The 20,995-nt window shown below is 41.0% G+C and overlaps 1 protein-coding gene across 5 annotated transcripts in view; it reads left to right on the plus strand.

Moving 5' to 3' along the window:
- NRIP1 (nuclear receptor interacting protein 1) overlaps positions 1–10,237 on the plus strand; it is an 80,504-nt gene extending 70,267 nt beyond the window's left edge. For all 5 annotated transcript variants that reach the window (XM_056327609.1, XM_056327607.1, XM_056327610.1 and 2 more), the window contains one exon: positions 1,191–10,237. In XM_056327609.1, the coding sequence (XP_056183584.1) occupies positions 1,557–5,042 (3,486 nt within the window). In that variant the 5' untranslated portion in view covers positions 1,191–1,556 and the 3' untranslated portion in view covers positions 5,043–10,237. The remainder of the gene's footprint in view (positions 1–1,190) is intronic.
- The last annotated feature ends 10,758 nt before the right edge of the window (positions 10,238–20,995 follow it).

The following is a 20,995-nucleotide window of genomic DNA, read 5'->3' on the forward strand; positions in this document are numbered from 1 at the left end:
CTTACAGAGTTAGATGGGTGGAAAGACACTTAGCTTTGCTCACGTTGAATATTTATGCCAGTTTAGAAATGAATGGGTGATGGTATAGCCATGTGAGTTGTAATGATCTCGGTATTGAACTGTGGTGACTGCGCTGTTCATGCTATTCTTGACCAGTAATACAACTAAAACTGAAGGATGCATCTAGCATAAACACCATTGTTGCGCTTTTTAAAGTGGCTTTTTACAGAATAATAACCTCATCCAAGAAAGTACTGAGTAGAAATGTTCTAAACTTTTTGGAAATAAGAAGACTTCCAGGAAGACTAGGGCATTTGTGGGGTTTTTACTGTTACACGTTTAATACATGGGAAGAATGTGAAGGTAAAAATCCTCCAGCGGGGGGAGGATTTTGACATCAGGATTTATGTTGTATGAGGAACATAAGCACCCTTTTCACGACTCCTATCACATGATTCTTCTAATGATTTGTGGTATTTGGGAGTTGTGAGAACAACAGATTTCTGCCCTGTTGAGCGGAAATCTGATTTGCATACTAGATTTTGCATTGCTGGATAGTCCTGGGCAGCAATGACTACTTGGTTTCTACTTCTAATGATATAATCTACCTCCCAAATATATACTCATATATATAATATTACCTGTTCTGTTACTTGAAAACAGATTCAACATGAACCAAAACATTTAATTTAGGTATGCGTGCCTTTTTTCCCCATTAATTCTTTTAGAGTGATAGTCTGCATGTTGTGTGTATTTACATAATAAGAAGAAAGGTTGATGCAACTCTGAAGTAAAATCCAATGTAATTCTTTTAAAAAAATATAGAGTGATTTAAGATTTTCCTTTCATGTTTGCTATTCCTTATTTTGAGCTGTATGATAGAGAAATTAGATGGTAGCTGTGCTTACGATAGTTAAGGTTAATTTTTGTATAAAATTTTCTGCCTCAATTGGTTTCACAAAGTTCTTTAAACTAGTTAACATGGACATTGATTTTTAATTTCTTTTGGAATGTGGTTATTGCTTATATATCCTGAATCTCTAAGACAAATGTGTTTTGGTTTTGTTCTGTTTTTTGTTTTGGTTTTTTTTGTTGGTTATTTTTTTAAACGAAAGAAGTCTTTTGCAATTAGATCTTATTCTAAATCTTGTCTTTTCTGTTTTTTGTTTTGTTTGGTTTTTTTCACTTAGGAATTTTATGTTTGCTGGAGATGGAAAAAGATGAAAAACAAGCTGGCTTCCTGGAGAAAGAAGGTGGCAGATACTTAATGGAACTTTCTTACTGTGGAACCATGTTTTGAGTACTCCTCTTAGATGTCTTTCATAAATGTTCTAGATATCAGCAGATTGATATGATTGGAAACCTGGCTCATCGAACAGTATACGCTGGAAGAAGCCTGCTTGGAATATGACATTTTGTATTGTTTCTGAAAGTCTGTGAGAAAACACTACAGACATCTTCCTATTATTTCTTAACTCTGCATCTTGATTCAGCTACAGCAAAACTAGTCTTTGAAGTGAATAGAACCAGAGCCCTTTTGGAAACTTCTATTGAACATGACTCATGGAGAAGAGCTTGGCTCTGAGATGCACCAGGATTCTGTTGTTCTAACTTACCTAGAGGGATTACTAATGCATCAAGCAGCAGGAGGCTCAGGTACTGCAGTTGACAAAAAGTCTACAGGGCATAGTGGAGGGGATCAAAACTTTAAGATTTCTGGAAATATATTTCCTAGCTGTCAAAGTAATGGTCCAGTTCTTAACACAAATACATATCAGGGATCTGGCATGCTGCACCTCAAAAAAGCAAGACTGTTGCAGTCTTCTGAAGACTGGAATGCAGCAAAGAGAAGGCGGTTGTCTGATTCCATTGTGGATTTAGATGGAAAAAAGGAAGCTTTGTTAGCTGGCATGGTTGAAAATGTGCCTAAAGGCAAACAGGATAGCACATTACTTGCCTCTCTGCTTCAGTCATTCAGCTCTAGGCTGCAGAGTGTTGCTCTGTCACAGCAGATTAGGCAGAGCCTTAAGGAGCAAGGGTATTCCCTTAGCCATGATTCTTTACAAGTGGAGAAGGACTTGAGGTGCTATGGCGTTGCATCCAGTCACCTGAAGACTCTGCTGAAGAAGAGCAAAGCAAAAGATCAGAAGCTGGACAACAGCCTGCCTGATATAACGAAGAACCTGCCCAAAGAGAGGTTTATAGAATCTCCTCATGCGGTGCAGAGTGGACCTAAAGTGATAAATGAGCCACTGTCATGCGCTGCAAGATTACAAGCTGTTGCAAGCATGGTAGAGAAACGATCTAGTCCTGCTGCTTCACCGAAGCCCAGCGTAGCATGCAGCCAGCTAGCTTTACTCCTTTCAAGTGAAGCTCACTTGCAGCAGTACTCCAGGGAACATGCTTTAAAAGCACAAAATGCAAATCAAATAGCAAGTGAGAGACTTGCAGCTATGGCCAGATTACAAGAAAGTGCTCAGAAAGATATTGGCCAGTTCGGTTTAGCAAAAGGAATGACAAGCCATCTTAATGGTCAGACAGGATCATCAACCAAAACAGCGTCTAGCAAAAGCAATATGGCACCGTTTCAGAGTTCAGTAGGAATCATGCATTCACCTCCCAAAACTGTGGGATACAAAAGTACTTCAGAAAGGAGTAACCTGAAAACCTCTCCCAGCAACAGTTTGCTCTTGCATCTACTGAAAAGCCAGAATACCACCAAACATGTAAAAGGGCGTGAACAGAGTGAGAGAGCCAGCATTTTTGAAGACAGCAGCACACCGACAACTATTGATGAGTATTCAGACAACAATCCTAGTTTTACAGAAGACAGCAGTGATGATGAAAGCTCCCATTCTAACTGTCTTCCTATAGACCTATCCTTTAAACAGAGGACAGATAAATCAGATGCGGGTCCACCTGCATCATTGGATAACCTGACTCAGTCCTTGCTTCATAACTGGGATCCAAAGGTTTCCTGTCCAGAAAACAAGGAAGACAAAGACACTCCGAAAGCTTCTAAACTGAATCCTCATCAGAAAGTAACGCTACTTCAGCTGTTACTTGGGCATAAGAGTGAAGAAAAGGTAGACAAGAGTAATGACCCTCAGGGACCACACAGTGCGGCTGATGTGGCAAAATTCACTGTACAGACTGGTAAAAGGACTCCTGTTACCAACAGTCCCAGTGCAAATCGAATGACTCCGTTAAGCACTCCACCTTTGCTGGCTTCTACAAAAGCAGACTCTCCTATAAATCTCTCGCACCAGTCGCTAGCCATCAAGCATGGCTCGCCACCGTATGCCTGCAGCATCCAGCCAGACAGACTGGTGAATCCCGCATCTAAACATTTGATAGACCTTTCTAAAAGCAAAGAAGTTCAAGGAGGCAAGCTGAGCAGGAACGATAGTCCCCAGAACTCTTCGGCATTCAGTGCCAGCAAGCTGCTGCAGAACCTCGCTCAGTGCGGCATGCAGACTTCCGTGTCAAGTGAAGAACAAAGGGCTAGCAAACAGCTGCTAGCAGGGAACGCAGATAAACCTGTTGGCTTGATTGATAGATTGAACAGCCCTCTGCTCACGAATAAATTGAGTACGCATGAAGAAAATAACAAAATATTCAGTTGTCAGCCTGCACCCGCTGAACAAGGACTTCCAGGTTCGGAAATAGAAAATCTCCTTGAAAGGCGCACTGTCCTTCAGCTGCTTCTGGGAACTCCGAATAAATGTAAAAGTGAAAAGAAAGAAAGGATGCTTTTAAGAGATGAAAGTTCTCAAGAACAGACAGATAAGGCTTTGAATGAGCAAATATTGACGGTGAAAATAAAAACTGAACCATGTGAAGAATCAAATGTTCCTTATAATTCAAATGCACAACAAGTTAGAGAGTGCAAGGGTAACAAATTTCAAGGATTTGTTCATTCACTGCAGAGAAACACAGCTGCTTCTCCAGCATCCGAGGAGTTGAAATCTGAGCCTCTTTCACCTCAAGATTTCTCTTTTTCCAAAAACGGCCTGCTAAGTAGGTTGCTGAGACAGAATCAGGATGGTTACCCTGCAGATGAGCTGGAGAGAAGTCACCGAAACAATGAGCTGACACACCTTGAATCAAAGAGTCTTTGCACAGTGCCGAAGAAGAGGAAGCTTCATGCTGAGCCTTTGGAAAGTCCATTAAAAAAGATGAAAAGTAATGTGTCTGATGCTGCAAACAATCACACTTCTCCTACTGTGGCGCTGTATGGGCCTTTGCTTAACCAGCAAGAACTGAAATTCAGCAGAAGTGATGCTGAATTTAAATATGCTGCGAGTCATGGTTCAAATAATGAAAGTGAAAATAGGAGTTGGTCTAGAGATAGTAAAGGCTTCAATGTGTTGAAACAGCTGCTTCTCTCAGAAAACTGTGAGAGAGATCTGTCACAACATAGGAGTAACATACTAACAGAGGGCAAGAAAAAAGGAAACAAAACCAGTGCAACAATTAATAAACCTGAATTTAGCATTTCTTCAGTAAATGCATTAATGGGAAGCCCTGCGCAACAGAACAATTGTGCAGATCATAGAACATTTCAGTATCCTGTAGCAGTAAAAAGTCCTGCCAGTTCCCCCTTCCCTGAACACTTGGGGAGCACAGTGTCTAGGCTTGAGTCTGACCAGTTTAGCATGTGTCCCATGCCCAGTGAAAAAGGGCCCATCAGATGGGTGATCACAGGTATGGACAAGAATGATTATGAGAAAGACTCTCCGAGACTGACCAAAACCAATCCAATATTGTACTACATGTTACAGAAAGGTGGCAACTCTGTTAGTAGCCAAGAAGCACATGACAAAGAAATTTGGAATGAACCTTCATTTACTGATAATTCAACTCCAGTTACAATCAAAGAGGAGTTGACATCTGATGCAGAGCTTAAAACTCCTTTTAGTAACTTAAGAAGCCCTTACAACAGCCATATGGGGAGTGAGACCTCTCATCAACATGGTATGAATGGAGAAGTGCATGGACTTCTGGAAAAAGTGCGAACAATCAAAAAAGAGCCAGAATAAACTACAGCCTCCTCAGTGAGTTTACAATCAGTGGTTTTGAATCTTTGTTTAAAAAAAAAAAAAAAAAAAAAGGAAAATAAAAATGAGTACGAACTTGACTACTGTATAAATTGAGCATGATTTTAGAAAAGCATGGTCTAATTGAAACATGTTTTCATTTGATAAACTTTTTATTTTTCTGGTGATGTTATTTAAAATACATGTAGATAAAATTTGCTTTACAATAGATTGTCACAAGGAAACTAGAAAGGTTGTAATTTGTACAAGACATTTCTGTATGTGTCAGATTAAGTTATGAGTACTCTTTGATCAGAGTCTTACTTGGATCTGCAAGTTTTTGGTATAACATAAAGTGTAAGCGTACAGCCTAGGTGGTGGTAATGCTGCGTTTCCTCCCTCCCTGTAAAATAATCCTTATTTTTTGGAAGCCTGAGCCTAGAGAGAGTGTACTTTTCTTTTCTTTTCTTTTTTTTTTTTTTTTTTTTAATGTTTAGTATGTTTTGTGAAATTTTAAGATTAACTTTTAAGAAATGGAGCAGTTTGTCCAAGGTATTAGCTTGTCATATTGGAAAACCTGTGTCAGTGTTAATAATTGAAATGCACTGAAATGTATTTTTTAGTGCTTCCAAAATTTTTATTGTTATTTTTAAATCTTGTTTGTGGTCCTGCCAGAATAGTGGTGTAAAAATCTATTTTTCTTCCTTGCCCTGCTCTTGACAAATGCCTTCCTCAGAATCCTTAGCCATAGTTACGAGTTACTAATTGCGATTAAGGGTTTTTTCTAGGTTTTTATACAAAAGGCAGATTTTCATAGGCCATGCAAGTACTGCATGAGTTCTTTCATCGGCACATTCCTGTCACTTTCCTGCTTAAAAGGGGAAAGCCAAAATGCCTCTTGGAGTAGGGAGATTAAGAAAGTGTAGTTACATGCATTTGGTGAGGAAAATGGTGCAAAGTTTGTGAAGCAGATGAGCGCTACTGGCTGTGTAGCCAACATCCTGCTTCCCCTGCAGACGAATACCAACTGTGCAAAAGCAGCACATCACACTTCCACTCAAAGATGGAATAGGATTTTAATGAAAAATATGTTGGCCTCTTCCTACAACCAGGGAAAAGAATCCATATTCTGCCAATATTTATTACTCTCTGAACAGCTGATGCATGGTTTAATGCACTACCCTTTCACTGCAGAAAACTTGGTTTTAGAATAATTTTTCAGGTTGCACTGAGGATAAAATTGTGGTTTCGTCGTGTTCTGTAATGGATAGTGGGACGTGTCTGAGAAATCCTCCTCTGCCCTTTTCCTCAATCCCCACCTGTGCTGTGATTTGTAACATCTGGCAAGATCAGCCTGAAATGGGAGTAACTGAAAATTGCGGTCAAAGCCGAGACACCTTAAAAGAATTGCTGGCTGGGGAAGAGCCGTGCGGTTCTGCTTTCCTGTTAACACTGTCAGTGTTAACTCCATTTGCAGCTTTTATTTCTCATGTGGGAGGAGGAGGACAAAATCCAGTTCCTCTAAATGATATGCATTATTGGCAACCATAAGTTTTGCTGAACTTTTTACTCCCCTGAAAAAAAATGTTCTCCATAGCTTCTAATTTCACTGATGATCCCCTGTGCTATCAGCAGACAGCTCTGGTTGGCTTGCACAGACAATGAAAGCTACGCTCTGTTTTAATTTTGACTGTTCTCACCACTGAGAGCCAGTGACATGACAAAACTGCTGTTCTGTCTGTCTCACGCTTGCATAGCAGAGGTGAGTGATGGGGCATTTTGCTCTTTTCCTTTCTGGTTTGGTTTCAAAGATCTTTTTCCAAAACTGCTGGCTTACTAAGACAGAGCAAGATGTTGTCCCCCTCTCATCCCCTGCTCCCTGCTTGGGATCAGTTTCCCCTCTTTCCAGTGCAGTCCCTACTGAAAGGGACTTTTCTTGTCTGCCAGCTGGAAAATACACCACTATTCTGTTTTGCTCCCCTCCCCCCACCCCCACCCCCCCGGGGATACCTTCTTTTAGGGAACACAAATATTTGGCAGTATCTGATATAAAACATTCCCCCTGGTTTATATGAGAAATAACAGAGTGATTTAAAGATATATTTTTATGTTATTTGGGTGAAGCGTAATATATTAATGGGCTGTACAAAGAAGATTTATATTTTAAAACCTTCACACAAATCTAATATCATTTTAAATGTCATTGTCTGAAGTATAATATAAAAATAAAATTTTGTTTGTCTTTAATATTGCATTTATAAGTGGCCCAGTGACAATTCAGATGTCTCATAGAATATTCATTAACAAGATAAAAGTATATTTTGGATTGACAGTGGAACTGAATTCTTTTTATATAAGTCAACCCAGCAGAAATATTAAAAAGATGGTATTTGTTCCATCCATTAAATGTCTCTTAAAGTCTTAATTGATTATTTTTCTTGAAACAACATGTATATAGCTAGGAAATATATACAATATAGAATAATAGATGGTCCCCGGAGTAAATACAGGGCTATAATTTACTTGAAGGGCTCCACAGAAAAATGCAGCTTCAATGGATGTGAAATAATCTGGCAGGAAATACTTCATCAAAACAAAGTTGAGGTGAAAAGTAGGGAGGAGAGTTTAACCCTAACAAAGTAATATTGGAGTCTAGGAGTGTGCTTACCTATGTATTTATTCTATGGTAGTCTATTGTTATAATATATACTTTTGAACATTTAGTTTTTAAAGTTTTATAAAACATTTAAGTTAAAATGTTAACAGTTTGACCAGTTAATGATTTAGCTTTCTTTTTAGGTGATGTTAATGAAAGGATATTACCATTCTCACAGACGTCAGTAAACTATAATACACAAGCATTTAAGTTTAGGACACGCTGTTCATGGAAGAATCTTACCTCTTGTAGACTTTGCAATCTTAAGCAGCACGTAACGTAACAATGAGGCCCTTGAGAGAGGGTAGGGCATGCCAACTGGATGCTCTTCAGTCAGCTGCTAAGAGAGCAAGAGTCTCCTGTATGAAATTCTCCAGTACCACTGATGTTACCCCTCCCTAGGGAAGAGAGTCTTCTTTAAAATCTACCCCATCCACATTTACAACCTTTTAAACCTGAGGACCAAAGACTCTTTTCATCATTTATCTTGTAGCGTGGGTCAGTAAAAAGGAGTCACCATAATTTTCCTTGGGGACTTTTCCATCAGAAAAGGGAGGTGCAGAAGCCCGAGATTGCTGTACCAGCAGAAGGACGGGTAGAGCTGGCCATGTTTTCCCAAGAAAGTCAAAGATCCTTGATTTCCACCAGTCCCTGTAGATGAGTGACAAACCAAGGTCATCTGTTGAGTAACACTTTGCTGACTCCTGGCTCCTTGGTTCAGTAGATGTTTACGGCTAGGGCATGCGTTTCCGCTGTCCCCAGTATGCTTCCTCGGTCTGTGGGAGTGGAAGCTTCAAAGATAGCTCTGCAAAGTCAGGAGGCTGAACTTCCAGCTACGCCTTTACATTATAGACCTGAAGAACAACGGGGCCTTGTCAGGTACTGGTGGCAGTAGCTCTGTAGGCAAAGAGGTGTAGGATTGATGGGTGCTGCTGTGTGCCCTCACCATCAAAGGAGCAGGGAGGGAAGAGGGAACACAGCCCAGCTGCAGCTGGGTGACACTGCTGCGGGAAAGCTGCCACCACCTCCTGAAGCAGTGAAGAAGTGAGCTGGGGATGTGGCAGTGCCACACTTGGAAGTTGTAATTGCAACCTGTTGGGACTTAATGCCTGAATTAACTTTAACCTTGCTTAACTGGGAGTAGTTGCAGCAGCAGCAGCAGTTGGGTTGCCAAGTGCCTGCCTGGCGCCTTGCTCGAGGGGGCAGCTACAGGCCCCTCGGCGGTGGCGTAGCACTCGGGCTAGCTAGATTCGGGGATTGGCTTGTAACTGCCACGCAGATATGCCTTTTCTTTCCAGAGGAAAGCATACGGGACTGAGATAAACACATTTCTCGTGTCTCCTCTGCTAAAGTTTGAGGAAACGATGGGGGGTAACACATGACCGCAGAATCAAAGGTGTTTTGCTGGAGGGCTTCTCTGCTGGTGCCGCGTAACCGGGCGGCTCGGTTCGAGAAGTTTATAAACGTTATGAGATCAAAAGGGAATTCAGCCATAACTTTCACTTTTCTTAGCCATTTGCTCTTAGTAATGTTTTTAAATTTTTAATTTACCAATGTTTTTAAAAGAAAGAAATGAATGGTTTAAATTTTCCCTGTTAAATGTTGGTGAAAGTATTACAGCTCTCATTGACGTCAGTGACATGATATTACCAGTTTGTTCTCTGCCACATCTTACAGAGGAGTAAACTGGTAAGTATATATTATATATATATTTATATATAATGTAAATATATTGACTTGTTACACCTATAATATGTTGAAATTGGTTTTTAAAAGGTGATGTAAATAGTGGTTTCCTTAATGAAAAATACATATTTTGTATTGTTCTAATGCAAAGGAAAAAACAAAAACCCTTTTAATCTTTTTTGTTATGTATATTCCATGTATAAGTGTAAATATGATCACATAGGTTTAAAAACTTTTGCATGTATGTATACAGTTGCAAGTCTGGAAGAATGTATAGAAAAATACTTTTATTTAAAGTTGTGATTACCTGCTGCATGAAAAGTGCATGGGGGACCCTGTGCATCTGTGCGTTGGCAAAAAAAAAAAAAAAAAAAAAAAAAAAGTCTTAAGTCAGGTCAGTTCAAAACACAACAGTATTCCACTTCTGGACATGACTTCTGCTGTGGTATTTTAGCTTTGTGAAAGAATGTGCTTCAAATCAAAAGGGTCTGGGGGGGAAAAAAAAAAAAAGCAAAACTGCTTTTAAAACATGAAGTGCTCATACAACTATAACCAGTCGTGTAAGTTCAGGACTCCATTTTGCATAATTGAAATATTGTACCAGGACTATTCCGTCCCTGTAAAACAAAAGAATATTGATTTTCATTGCCATACATAAGAATTCGGGATTTTACCACAACTGGTTTTATTGTGATGTGTCTTCAGTAATTTATCTAACTGGTCTCATTTTTTTATTAGAAATTAATTTCCTCATGTGATGTCACAAAACTGTACATACTGCAGTGTGAAGTTTTTTTAAATCTTTCAGTGTTTACTTCCTGCAGAAGATTTGAATAAATGAGAAAAATGCATTGTCTTGATGGTTTTTAAATCTGCTTTATTTCATGTGTACTTTCTGTTATTGGAGTGTTAGTGGGCTCTTTGCATCAGTACTGTTAACGTAAATTTCTGAAAACAAAAATATCTCAAGTAACTTTGAGACACATAGCCTTCAACAAGGCTACTGACTGGAAATGGAGAGTCGTGGAGCTGGAAATCAAATTATCTAAATCAGATTAGCAGCTTTACTTTACAAAGCACTGTATTATGTTTTGTTCAAATATCCTTCTGCTTGTTAACTTGAAATCAGTGACCATAAACTGGAAACCTCTAAATGGGAATTCTAATGTGAAATTCATTTTAAGCAGATGTTGAAACATGTTTCGGGTCCCCTGTGGAGGGCAGGAAAGTTGTGTTTTCCCACTAAAAACTGCTTTCGTCCATATCACGAAGAGGACTTTTTAGTTGTATTCAGTTAAGTTCTTCAGCAAATGTGTTCAGGTTTCTACACATTTACCTATGAGGACTATACAAATACAAAGATTTAGCAATGCGCTTGCATCATTCTGCAGCTTTCAAGTTAGCTTATGATTAGTGCAAATGGTGGATTGCAACACTGGAGAAACAGCACTTGCACTAGAGAATTTTTCTTCCAGGATACATAGGCACACTATATCTGGAGTCATACAGTTGCAAGCAAGCACTTGGGTCATGACTGTCTCGGGTAACCATAACAGCTATTTTCATGAATCATCCTATATTTTCTGATCTCTTTGCAATAAATATGCATGCATAAGATTCTTTGGAAGCTTTCTGGAAAGCATAAACTGTAATACATAAAGTTAATTTTAAAACGATAAATCCAGCTCCCTAGATCTCATCTTCAGCTATGGCTTCATGAAGTATGTAGCTGAGCATTGTGTTGTTCGGTATCCTAAGTGGAACAGGATTGGGATACTGTCTGTCTTTGGATATGTCATCTTAAAGTACTTACGTAATGCCACCAGTGATACTGAAGCTGTGCTTCAGAGGGAGAAGACCTTTCACCCAGCTTCTGGGTAGACTCTCAAGGTAGGCTTGCCCCTGATTTGCAGGATGAATGGCTAAGCCAAAAGACAGGCACGTGAAAAAGCAACGTACCTGAGCAGCCAATCTACTCCTCTGGTAGCAGTGCAGCTTGGAAATAATGTCTGAAATACATGCTTCCCCACTGACTTGGTGGGTAGAATCAAAACCAAAGGAACCAAGCAAAACCAACGATACGCCTGTGTTTCTCAAGTGATGGTGCCTTAGCGCAGTGCCTTGGAGCACATGAATATCACTGATTTTTGTTTTATTACTCAGAGGAGCTTCAGGCTCTTGTAACGTCACTATATTTATTCAATTTATTGTGCTATAGCACCAAGTAAAACTTGCTTTGTGTCTACCAGAACAAACAGGCCTGCAGAGCTGAGCGTATGGTATGCTAAACAGCCTGTGGAGCGACAAGGATGTCAAACGGGTGTAAATATTCTAAGAAACGTTTCACTCTGAGTGAACGTTAACAGCATTTGCTTAGTGATTCATAACGAACTCACTCAGAAATGCCTCAAACCCCCAGCGAACTCCTTACACAGACCTGTGGTCATGTGGAATCTTCTTGATCTTCAGTTTGTTCCTCGCAAAATGAAAGATGCCTGTGATGTTGATGATTTTTCACAAAACAGCCGCTGGATAAAGAAATGAATTTCTGCTTCGGAGATTTCAAAATGTGGGGGGAAAAAATTAGCAATTGTCTTCATGGGACTTGGCAGCCCAATCTGATGCTCCTCAGTGAAATTAACTTGAACATTGTGGGCATCAAGGACAGATGTGGACTCTGATAGGTCATGTGCAGGCCCGTGCATTGCAGAAGCCTGTGTCAGAGTGAAAAAACTTGTTGCAGTAATGCAAACATGCCTACACGTAAGAAAAGTAAAGCAAATTATTCTTCATTGACTGTAAACTTTGTCAAGAAGAATGTCATTTTGAAACTGAAGAATATAATGACAATATTTTTCTGTATGACACAGTGTGGCACGTTAGGGATGTGTAATGCACCCATGGGAATGTCTGTAGGGACTTGATAGGAGCCTTGAGCAGTAGCTGGGACACGCAGGTAATAATTGTTGATAATATTTTTGTTTCCTTTTGATTGTCAGAGTGACTCAAAGGGAGCATGGCACAAACTCAGGGCATGAAAACCCTGTCTGCTGGTAAATGTCGCTGCCGCTAATAAAAGCATATGATGATCTGAGCTCACAGCAACCCACTTTGATTTGGCTTTTTAAGGACTGCTTGTCCTTAATGAATAAAGAGATTTGTCATTATTTCCAGATTATTTTTCTGATTAAACTACTCAGAATTTAACTGAATGCAAAATGAATATTACTGACTTGTGACTGTGCCAGTTAGATAAGCATGATGCCTGCCTCCACGATTAAACTCAGCATGTGCCTTCAGTGCATCTTGGTGTGTTGGGGAGAGATGGAGAAATGACCGTGTCCCCCTTCACAGCATTAGATGATTTTAATTCTCTTTGCCCAGTCTAGTTTGGGGAGTTGGGGATATTTTCTCATTATATGGGAGGCAAGCTGAGCTATCCTGTAAGTTAGTGGGGGCTCTCTGGCCTCAGTCTTTACTGAAGCTGGCGTTGACTTTTAAGGTCACCACCCTTGGCATGCTCAGAAATTCTTTCAAACGTTTCATTACGGACCTCAAAGGTGGCTTCTGCAAATGTTTGTGCGTAGCCACTGGGACATAGATACATCCAATCTGTTGCTGTTAACCTCTTTGTATTTGCCTGTCTGCACCTTTGCAACTCTAGCAAAATGTCATTGTTTTGCCTGATTAGCACCGATGCCCAAATCTCATCACTGGTACTGAGGGAGAAGAGATGAAATGCAAGCGTGTTTTGGAGTTGGATGCCCTGACACTCAGTCTCTTCTATGCCGTGACTTGGTAAAAGCTTTACTAGGGGTTCTGTGGAAGGCAGAAGGAAGTTCCTCTAATACCTCTGTTAGCTGCTAAATTGTGCAATTTTTTTTCAGATGTGTTGTTCACATTTGACTCTGAATGAAACCCTTGGGTGACTCACATGCTGTACGAAGGGCTCAGCATGTGATTCTCCTTTGGTCGTGCTGGAAGCATGTTGTGTTCCTTCTGTTCCTACACGCTGTCCCCGTGCTCGTATGTATCTGTATCCCTGTCCTTTGTTTTTGCTGTGGCAAACCAGTGACTTGGGGATGTTACCTCCTGGGCCACAATTAATTTAAGGGGAAGAGGAAGAAAGAGAGGGAAGGAGAATCTCGGGGTAGCAAGCTACAAAGATGTTCTTCTTTTACTTTCTAATCTCACCTCATTTTCCTCTTTTGAGCATGGTCATGGGGAGAAAGTCTTCAATAATATTTGCAGCAACAGTTAGATACATCCAGGAAATAAATAAAAAAACCCTCATGCAACTATTCCTCTCACAGATACTGAACTATATTTTGTTAGTATATTACCACTGCTTAAATCTCAAAGAGTGCTACTGATGCAAGTTTACTTGCTTCCTTACCCAAAATCAAAAGAAGCCTTACATTTCACTATGCAGAAGTATACCAGTAGCTGGTTGGTCAGCCTGTAAATATGCTTGGAAATCTGAAGGGAATTATTTAGCTAATCCTTGCATGTAGTGATGTGTCCATCCTCTCATGTGAGCAGCTGTCCACTCTCATGCCATTTTGCTGTTTCCTCTTCCCTATTATTTTGAATCGTTTCATTTCATTTTTTAAACTACACAGGAGCCCAGTCATCACCCCTGAAGGGCAGAGGAGGCAAAAAAGAAGTATATATATTTTTAGACAAAAAAGCCTGCTTTGAAATTAGTATTTGCCTAAGGTACCGAGTTAGAACATTTCAATAAGTCAATGCATATTTGTCTCACCTACTTGAAAGTATTCACCGAAGGTATTGCGTAGTGCTTGCGTATGAGAAGAAAGGTGATCACATCTAACAGCACCTACCGCCACGATATCTTTACTTTACTTTAGCATGCTGCTTACTATGGCAGAAATTAGTATGTCACAAAGCCTTTCCCTGCGCCCCGCCCCCCCCCCCCCCCCCCCAAAAAAAAAACAATGCTATTTTAAGAGGTTTTTAAGCAACACAGAACAGAAGGTGCAAGTCCAAGGACAGAAAAGGAAAATTAGAGGGAAAAATTTTGTATTTTTTAAGCATCCTCAGCATGGTCCAGCTGGCAGCCTGTTGCCTGCTCCCATTCTGTTCCACCACCCATTTCCCAGAGGGAATACGCAGCAGTGGTGCAGGCAGTGGTTTCTTCCCAGGGGGGCAAATGCTGCCGTTTCCATGAGATCTGACACAGAGAGCTGGGAGCTGGTGGTGGCTGATCTCACTGCTAACAAAACAGTGGCAGCTGCTGATAGAGGAAGAGAAGGCACTGAAATCCCCCGCTGAAAATGTTAACAGCCCAAAGAATCATCCTGTGTTTTTGAATAGCATAGATTTGCAGTTAATAATTTAGAAGCGGAAGGAATAGTTGTCTAGAAACAGACAGCAGCTATTGTATTGAATACATCCCACTCTTTAAAACTTGCATAGAAGGTCCAAGGATAATAGTTACACAAAAAAGTGACTCTCATATCCAGATTTTTTTCAGTCTTCCCACATCTGCTTAGCACTTGAAAACTTGGTTCACTTTGGAACTTCGCTATTCCAGTTTTCTTGTCATCTTTGTCTTTCTTTTTACATAAACTTTTATGTTGTGCTTACACTAGAACAATACGGCTTACTATCCCTTTTTTGATTTGATTGTAACACGGTTCAGTTCTGCCTGCAATACATTTCTTGACAGTCCCAGGAACCTCCTGCAGGAACAGAAGTCTCCTCTGACCCAGGCTAACCGTTATGCCTCACTGCTAGGATGCCCGTGGCGGTAAGTGGTAACGTTGGTGATATGAGATACCGAGCACTGAATAAATTCCTGTGTAGCTCAGTTTTTGTATCTCCCAGTTTGGATCAAGGGGGATACAGAAATTTTTGGCAGTACATAGAGCATAGGCTGCAGAAGTAGCAGCCAGTTTCCAGGCATCTACTATATATTCGTGTTACCCTGCATTAATGGCACAGCTGAGCCAGTGTCACCCTTTGAGCATGTGCCCAGTTGGCCGAAAGCAAATGTGGTTACACAGGAGCTGAGGTGGTGCTGTCCGTTTTGATGTGGAACGTGGCTGCCTGTGGCGTGGGGTCCTGTGCTTTGTAGGAAAGTAGAGTTCAGCATATGACACCAAACTCCTGACAACTGTAGAAACAGCTGTAGGGAAGGGTGGTAGAGCTCCTTTTTATTGAGGAGCCATACTGGATGCTTGGAGTTTGCTCTTATTCTCTGCTTGATGCACTGTTTTGCGTGTATTTTTCTGTAGTGTGAACCAGAAAGGGAAGATGCAGATGAATGAGAATAGCACTCACTGGGTTAAATCCAGTCCCTGGAGTGAGGAACCAGATCAGAAGGCAGTGAGGCTCAGAGACCTCCGTCCAGAAAGGTATCAAGGCCAAGAGACAGTTACAGTAGCAGGTTGATGGAAGGAGTGCTTAGAAAGAGCTCTGTGTCTTTTTTTCTATCTAGTTTGCAAATTCCTGGTGTTACCCGAGACCTGGCAGGAGTTAAAAGAGGTACCAGGAAGAGGTGATATAGCCAGGAGCCTGCTGGCTGCTACTGCTGCGCAGTGGGGTGCTGGTAACATAGTGGCCAGCTGAGTAGATGGTAGCATTCTGAGCCTGGAGGGAATGGTGACTGGATTGGGCTTGCTGAAAGAGTCCAGGATAAGAAGGAGATGCAGAAAACGACCTCAGAAGTATTGTGGTGCCAGGGTGCCTTGCTTTAGCATCTGAGCAAACATGGTCAGGTTGCAGAGCCAAAATGATAAGGCTCCTGTAAAGGCAGAGGTTCCTGTTTACTGTGTTTTCTTTTTCTGTAGCAGAAGTTACAGCTGCTACATCATCACTGTCCGCTCAAGTTCAGCAACAATCACTGCAGTCTTCCTGCCATGAGCAAGGGTGGCTTTTGCACACAGCATAGCTTCTAAATGCAGCATAGATGAGAGCTGATGCCTGCAGCCTGTCATCACTGGTTGTATTTCCTACCGCCATCCTCACGAAGGGAAGAGGGATGGTCCCCTAATTACGACTGAGGAACCCCAGGTTTGCATTGTGGTTGACTGTGGGGTTTCATGGGATTTTAGGTAGGGCATATGTCAATACTGTGTGTCAGAAATTCTCTGTTAAATAGGCAAAAAAAGGTTTCTCCTTGTTTTAGGGAGACTTCAATGCTAGTGGAATATCAACTGCACATGTACCTGAGATAGACAAGAGAGTGTAATTTCTCCTATATCGAGTTTGGGTATATTAAAATACATGGCATGTGGTTTGACCTTCCCATGTGGAGCACCTAAACGGGAAGATTTCCATCAGATGGGAACATCCCTGGAGATGATGGAACTGCTGTGATCTGGTAACCTGTCTGCCAGAAGTGGCTTTGCAAGTGTTGGATCACAAAGTAGAAGGTAAACTCCACAACTCTGGTCTCTTACTTCCTGTCTGCATCAGTTATTTAAATCACACTCTAACCCTGCCCCTGCTTTGGTCATCTTGTGTGGGACCTTTGAGTAAAACTAGGTTAAAATGTACTTGCAAGAGAAACATTTTGGAAATACAACTCATTTACAGCATATTAAATGGGCAAGTTTACAAGCCAAGGAGAAGGAACAAAATGAAAGAAAGGTTTCTGAAGCCGGAGAGTAACTGAAGCAGAAGCAGGGCACCGGCTGTGATTTGTACCTGCAGCCTGTGAAAGCTGACCCCAGGCTTGCGGGTATAGCAGGTCTGACCCCTAATAGGCTTGGACAAGTAAGTAAGACCTTGCAGCAGTGAAAGTGCCTTATTCAGACTGCTTGTGGGAGCCTGATGACAGTGTTTTTTCTCAGCTGGGCTACACCTTACTGTGTTTTCCTCAACTTAAAAGATCTTTCACTTAGGCTTAGTTCCAGTTTTCAAGATATGAGTGTATTTTTAGCATGTTGTTTGTTTATCATCTGCCGTATATTTCTTATATCAACAGCAGGGCAAGTGAAACTTGGGGTCTTGTGTCTAAAATAGCTTTTCTTGAAGAGCACAAACAGTGTTTTTATGCTCACTGATTGGGTTTTTGGGATGGAAGGGGAACTTTACTAGGAAGAACAAAAAAAAAAGTGGAAAATCTTTAAAGCTGACCGTGTCTCCAGTTAATCCAAAATGTTTGGATTTATGTGCAAAATAAGGAATTTAGGTGCAGGGGATTATTTTAGCATTTCTTTCTGCAGAGAGAAATGTGAATGAGCACGTGTGTGTACCTAAACACAGGCAGAAGATTGGTACAATGACTCACGCAGACAAAAGAAAAATTAAGAAAGCTGACAATGCAAGGGCTGATATTTAAAACAGTAGGCGTGTATAGTGAGCATTCTTGTAAAGCAGCCATTATTTATTAAGTAGAGACAGAGTGAGCGGAGCTATACAAAAATATAATGAGACATGCTTCAAGGAATTTGCAGCCTATTACAAACTCAGAAAAAAACACTGCAGGCACATAAAGTACATTAAGTGCTGGTACAAGTTAGCAGTAGTGAAGGAATCTGGCTGAGGACACTGTTGAAAAGTATTGCGAAAGGAATAAGTCTGGAGGAGGAGCGGGGGGGGGGTGGGGTGGGGGAAGTCATCTGAGGTAAAATTCTTTGGAAGACTTAAGTGGACCTGGCACTGGTTCCTCTGCGTGGGGTGAATTTTATCCTTGATGCTGGGGAAAGATGACTTCCCATTTGAAGAGGCTGCTGGGCGGAGAGGAGGAAAGTGAAGCAGGTTGAACTGGAGGGAAAGGTTTCATGGTAGGACTTGAAGGCAACTTTGAAGACAAGGAAGGGAAGGTGAGAGCAGGAAGGGAAAGAAGAATTTGAATATATGGAGCTATAAGATAGCAATGAGCTCGATTTGGAGCTAGTCAAGAAACACAAGTTACAGATGGTACTGAGCTGATTTTCAGGAGTTGAGTCATCCCAGAGTATTCAATATGTTATGATATTTAGAAAAGTGATAAATAAAACAGGAGTAGAAGAGAAAGATTTAATTAATAAATTCCATACATAGGCATTAGTATTCCTTATTTTGGGAGGTAGTGTGTTGTTTCTTAACTTGAAACAATAACGATTAACTATGGCCTGTATAATGGAGGTGATCAAAATAAAGAAGGGGCCTGTTGCTGTGGAGTCCCCCAGTGATCCCTTAAAAATGACCCCAAGAATAAGTGTGAGGTAAGAAAAGGAAGACCAAAAGCGGGGTGAAAAAGAGGTCACTTATTAATTGCCCAGAGAGGAAAAAAAGAAAAAAAAAGGTGCAAAAATATCTTGTTTAATACATTAAGAAATCTAAAATATGCACTGAGGTGTTTGGCTAGATGCTCTGATGGTCTTGGAAATGCTGCTGATGCCCACACTGACGGGTTTACAGCTGCTGTGGGTATGTCTGCACAGCCGCAGCAGCAGAGCCGTACCAGACTATGCAGACATGCTCTCGGGGCTTTGCAGGAGACTGGCCTTGAGATTTTAGCAGAGAAGTGAAGTGTCACCTAGGTCTGAAAAATGAGCAGTAGTGAGGTAAAAACAGGAAAAACTATATGGAGAGAGCTGACTCCAAGCCTCTGGGTGCTCACTTCGTTTATACTTAGTTGCTTTTGACTGTCACAGAGGTATAGACTGGTGTGTGGGTGGTCCCGGCGCTGCAACCCAAGGCTAGTCTTTGCTTAGTTAAAGGTTAGTGCTGACAAGACCATCTTATCACTGCAAGCTGACAAAAAAAAGTGCAACGAGACTTCCTAGTAGTGAATTTTAAGGAATTTTCCTGATTTCTGGTTGCAAGGGACAGGAAAATAACAAATTACGGCTAGTATAGCATAGCTTTTGGGAGGGTTTCAAACCAGCCATGGTATTATACAGAGTTTGATGGAGTAGATCACCTTACTTGCACTATAAATTGTAAAAGAACCTACCCACACCTTCTCTTGTTCCTTAATATTAGTGTGTGTTCATAGGGGCTGCACATATACAGGGGAGCCAAGCAGCTACAGGTAGCAGATGAACCCAGCTGGTTTTACAGCAGACCATGGAGAGAAGGGGCAGATGGTCTTTCTTGCAACTCTACAGACCATAAATTTCAGGAAGGAATTCTTCGTCCCCTTTTAAAATGACCCAAGAACATCTACTGGCCTTCAGTTAGTTAAGCTATTAATGCCTAGCCTTTGCTTTTCCACTGTGAAAGCAAAGCAGGCTTGTTTCTTCTGGGTGTGATCTTTGGCTCTCCTTTGATGTAATTTAATGAGCGTCAGTAACACCTCACCTCTGCAGACTGACCTTGCTTACCTTTCTCATGGACAACTTTGAGACTTAGACTGAATAACAGTGCATTTAGGTGTGAATCTAGGTAAACTGCATGTTGTTCCCCAGGTACCTGACTATGCATTTGGGGGGGATTTGCCATTATCTTCAGTTTCTGCGTTCCTCAGCTCCTCCATTTGGAGCAGGGGTTCTGGAATTTATGGCCTCCTGCATTTATTTCATAACAGGGCAGACACTTTTAAGTCAGTGAATTCAACCATCCTGACAAAAAAATTTGCTTTTCCCAGCTGTCTTTTCCAGGGATGCTCAAGAGTTCCTTACGGCCCTAGTAGAAACATGTCTGCTGTGGAGACACAGTCTCTAAAGATTATTCATGTAAAAGATGTAGGAATACCTGATGAAATGAAAGAAATAATTTGACACAATGTAGATTTAATTGCATACCAGATGACTTTTCACCTATTTAGCACGTTAGTTAGTGTGAATACACCTTCTGTGTGTCTCTGCAACAAAATCTGTTTAGAACAATCTGCACAGATTTGGAAACAGAAACTTGCACTTTGGGAAAAAGAAATGCATTTGTGGACTGCTGCCCCTGCCAGATTACAGGAGTTTATTACTCATAGGGGAAAGCTTAATAGTCTGTTAATTGAGAAGACAGAAGATCTTTTACACTTGGCTGCACACTATGATTAGGAACATAGCAATAAAGGGAGCAAACCTTAGCCTACATATTCAAGTAAAATTTTGCAAAATAAGTTTAACAAGATAGTGATGGATTATCCATGCTACAATGTGCATGGTTCTCCGTAGAGCACAAAAGGGCTAATAGTGGTAAAAGCACTGATAACAGACAGGGATTCTGCTGATTTTTGTTACTGCAGACAAGGTGCAGTTGCCTAAGCAAGCCACATGTTTCCCGAACACTGTGTGAGGGCCAACACTGTGAGAAGAGCTGGGGCGTTTCTGGTGCTTCTGACCTAATCCACAGGTTGCAGAGCTACAAAACTCCGTAATATCCTGGTGGTGGGTCGGGCCTAGCTTGCAGAAAATTACCGATTTTTTAAAAATCTCACCACTTTTTGAGCTCGGGAATCAGACTAGTAGATCAGAGTGAACATTGAGTTCCTTGAAGGTACAGAACAGTTTGTTCCAAGGTTTTGCTTGCTTTGTATGCAGGCACAACTGCTGCTTTTCAGAGTGTGATCTGATGGTACTGTGATTCACACATAGTAGCATTGGTACCATGACAACTCCAAACTCAGCCTCGCTTGTGAATTTCAATCTCGGCTCCTAGTGCCAGCCCCATCTTTTATAATCCCCTTGTTTGGTTTGGTTTGGTTTGGTTTGGTTTT

Source organism: Falco biarmicus, chromosome 2 (genome assembly GCF_023638135.1).
Source record: "Falco biarmicus isolate bFalBia1 chromosome 2, bFalBia1.pri, whole genome shotgun sequence".
Classification (NCBI taxonomy): Eukaryota; Metazoa; Chordata; class Aves; order Falconiformes; family Falconidae; genus Falco; species Falco biarmicus.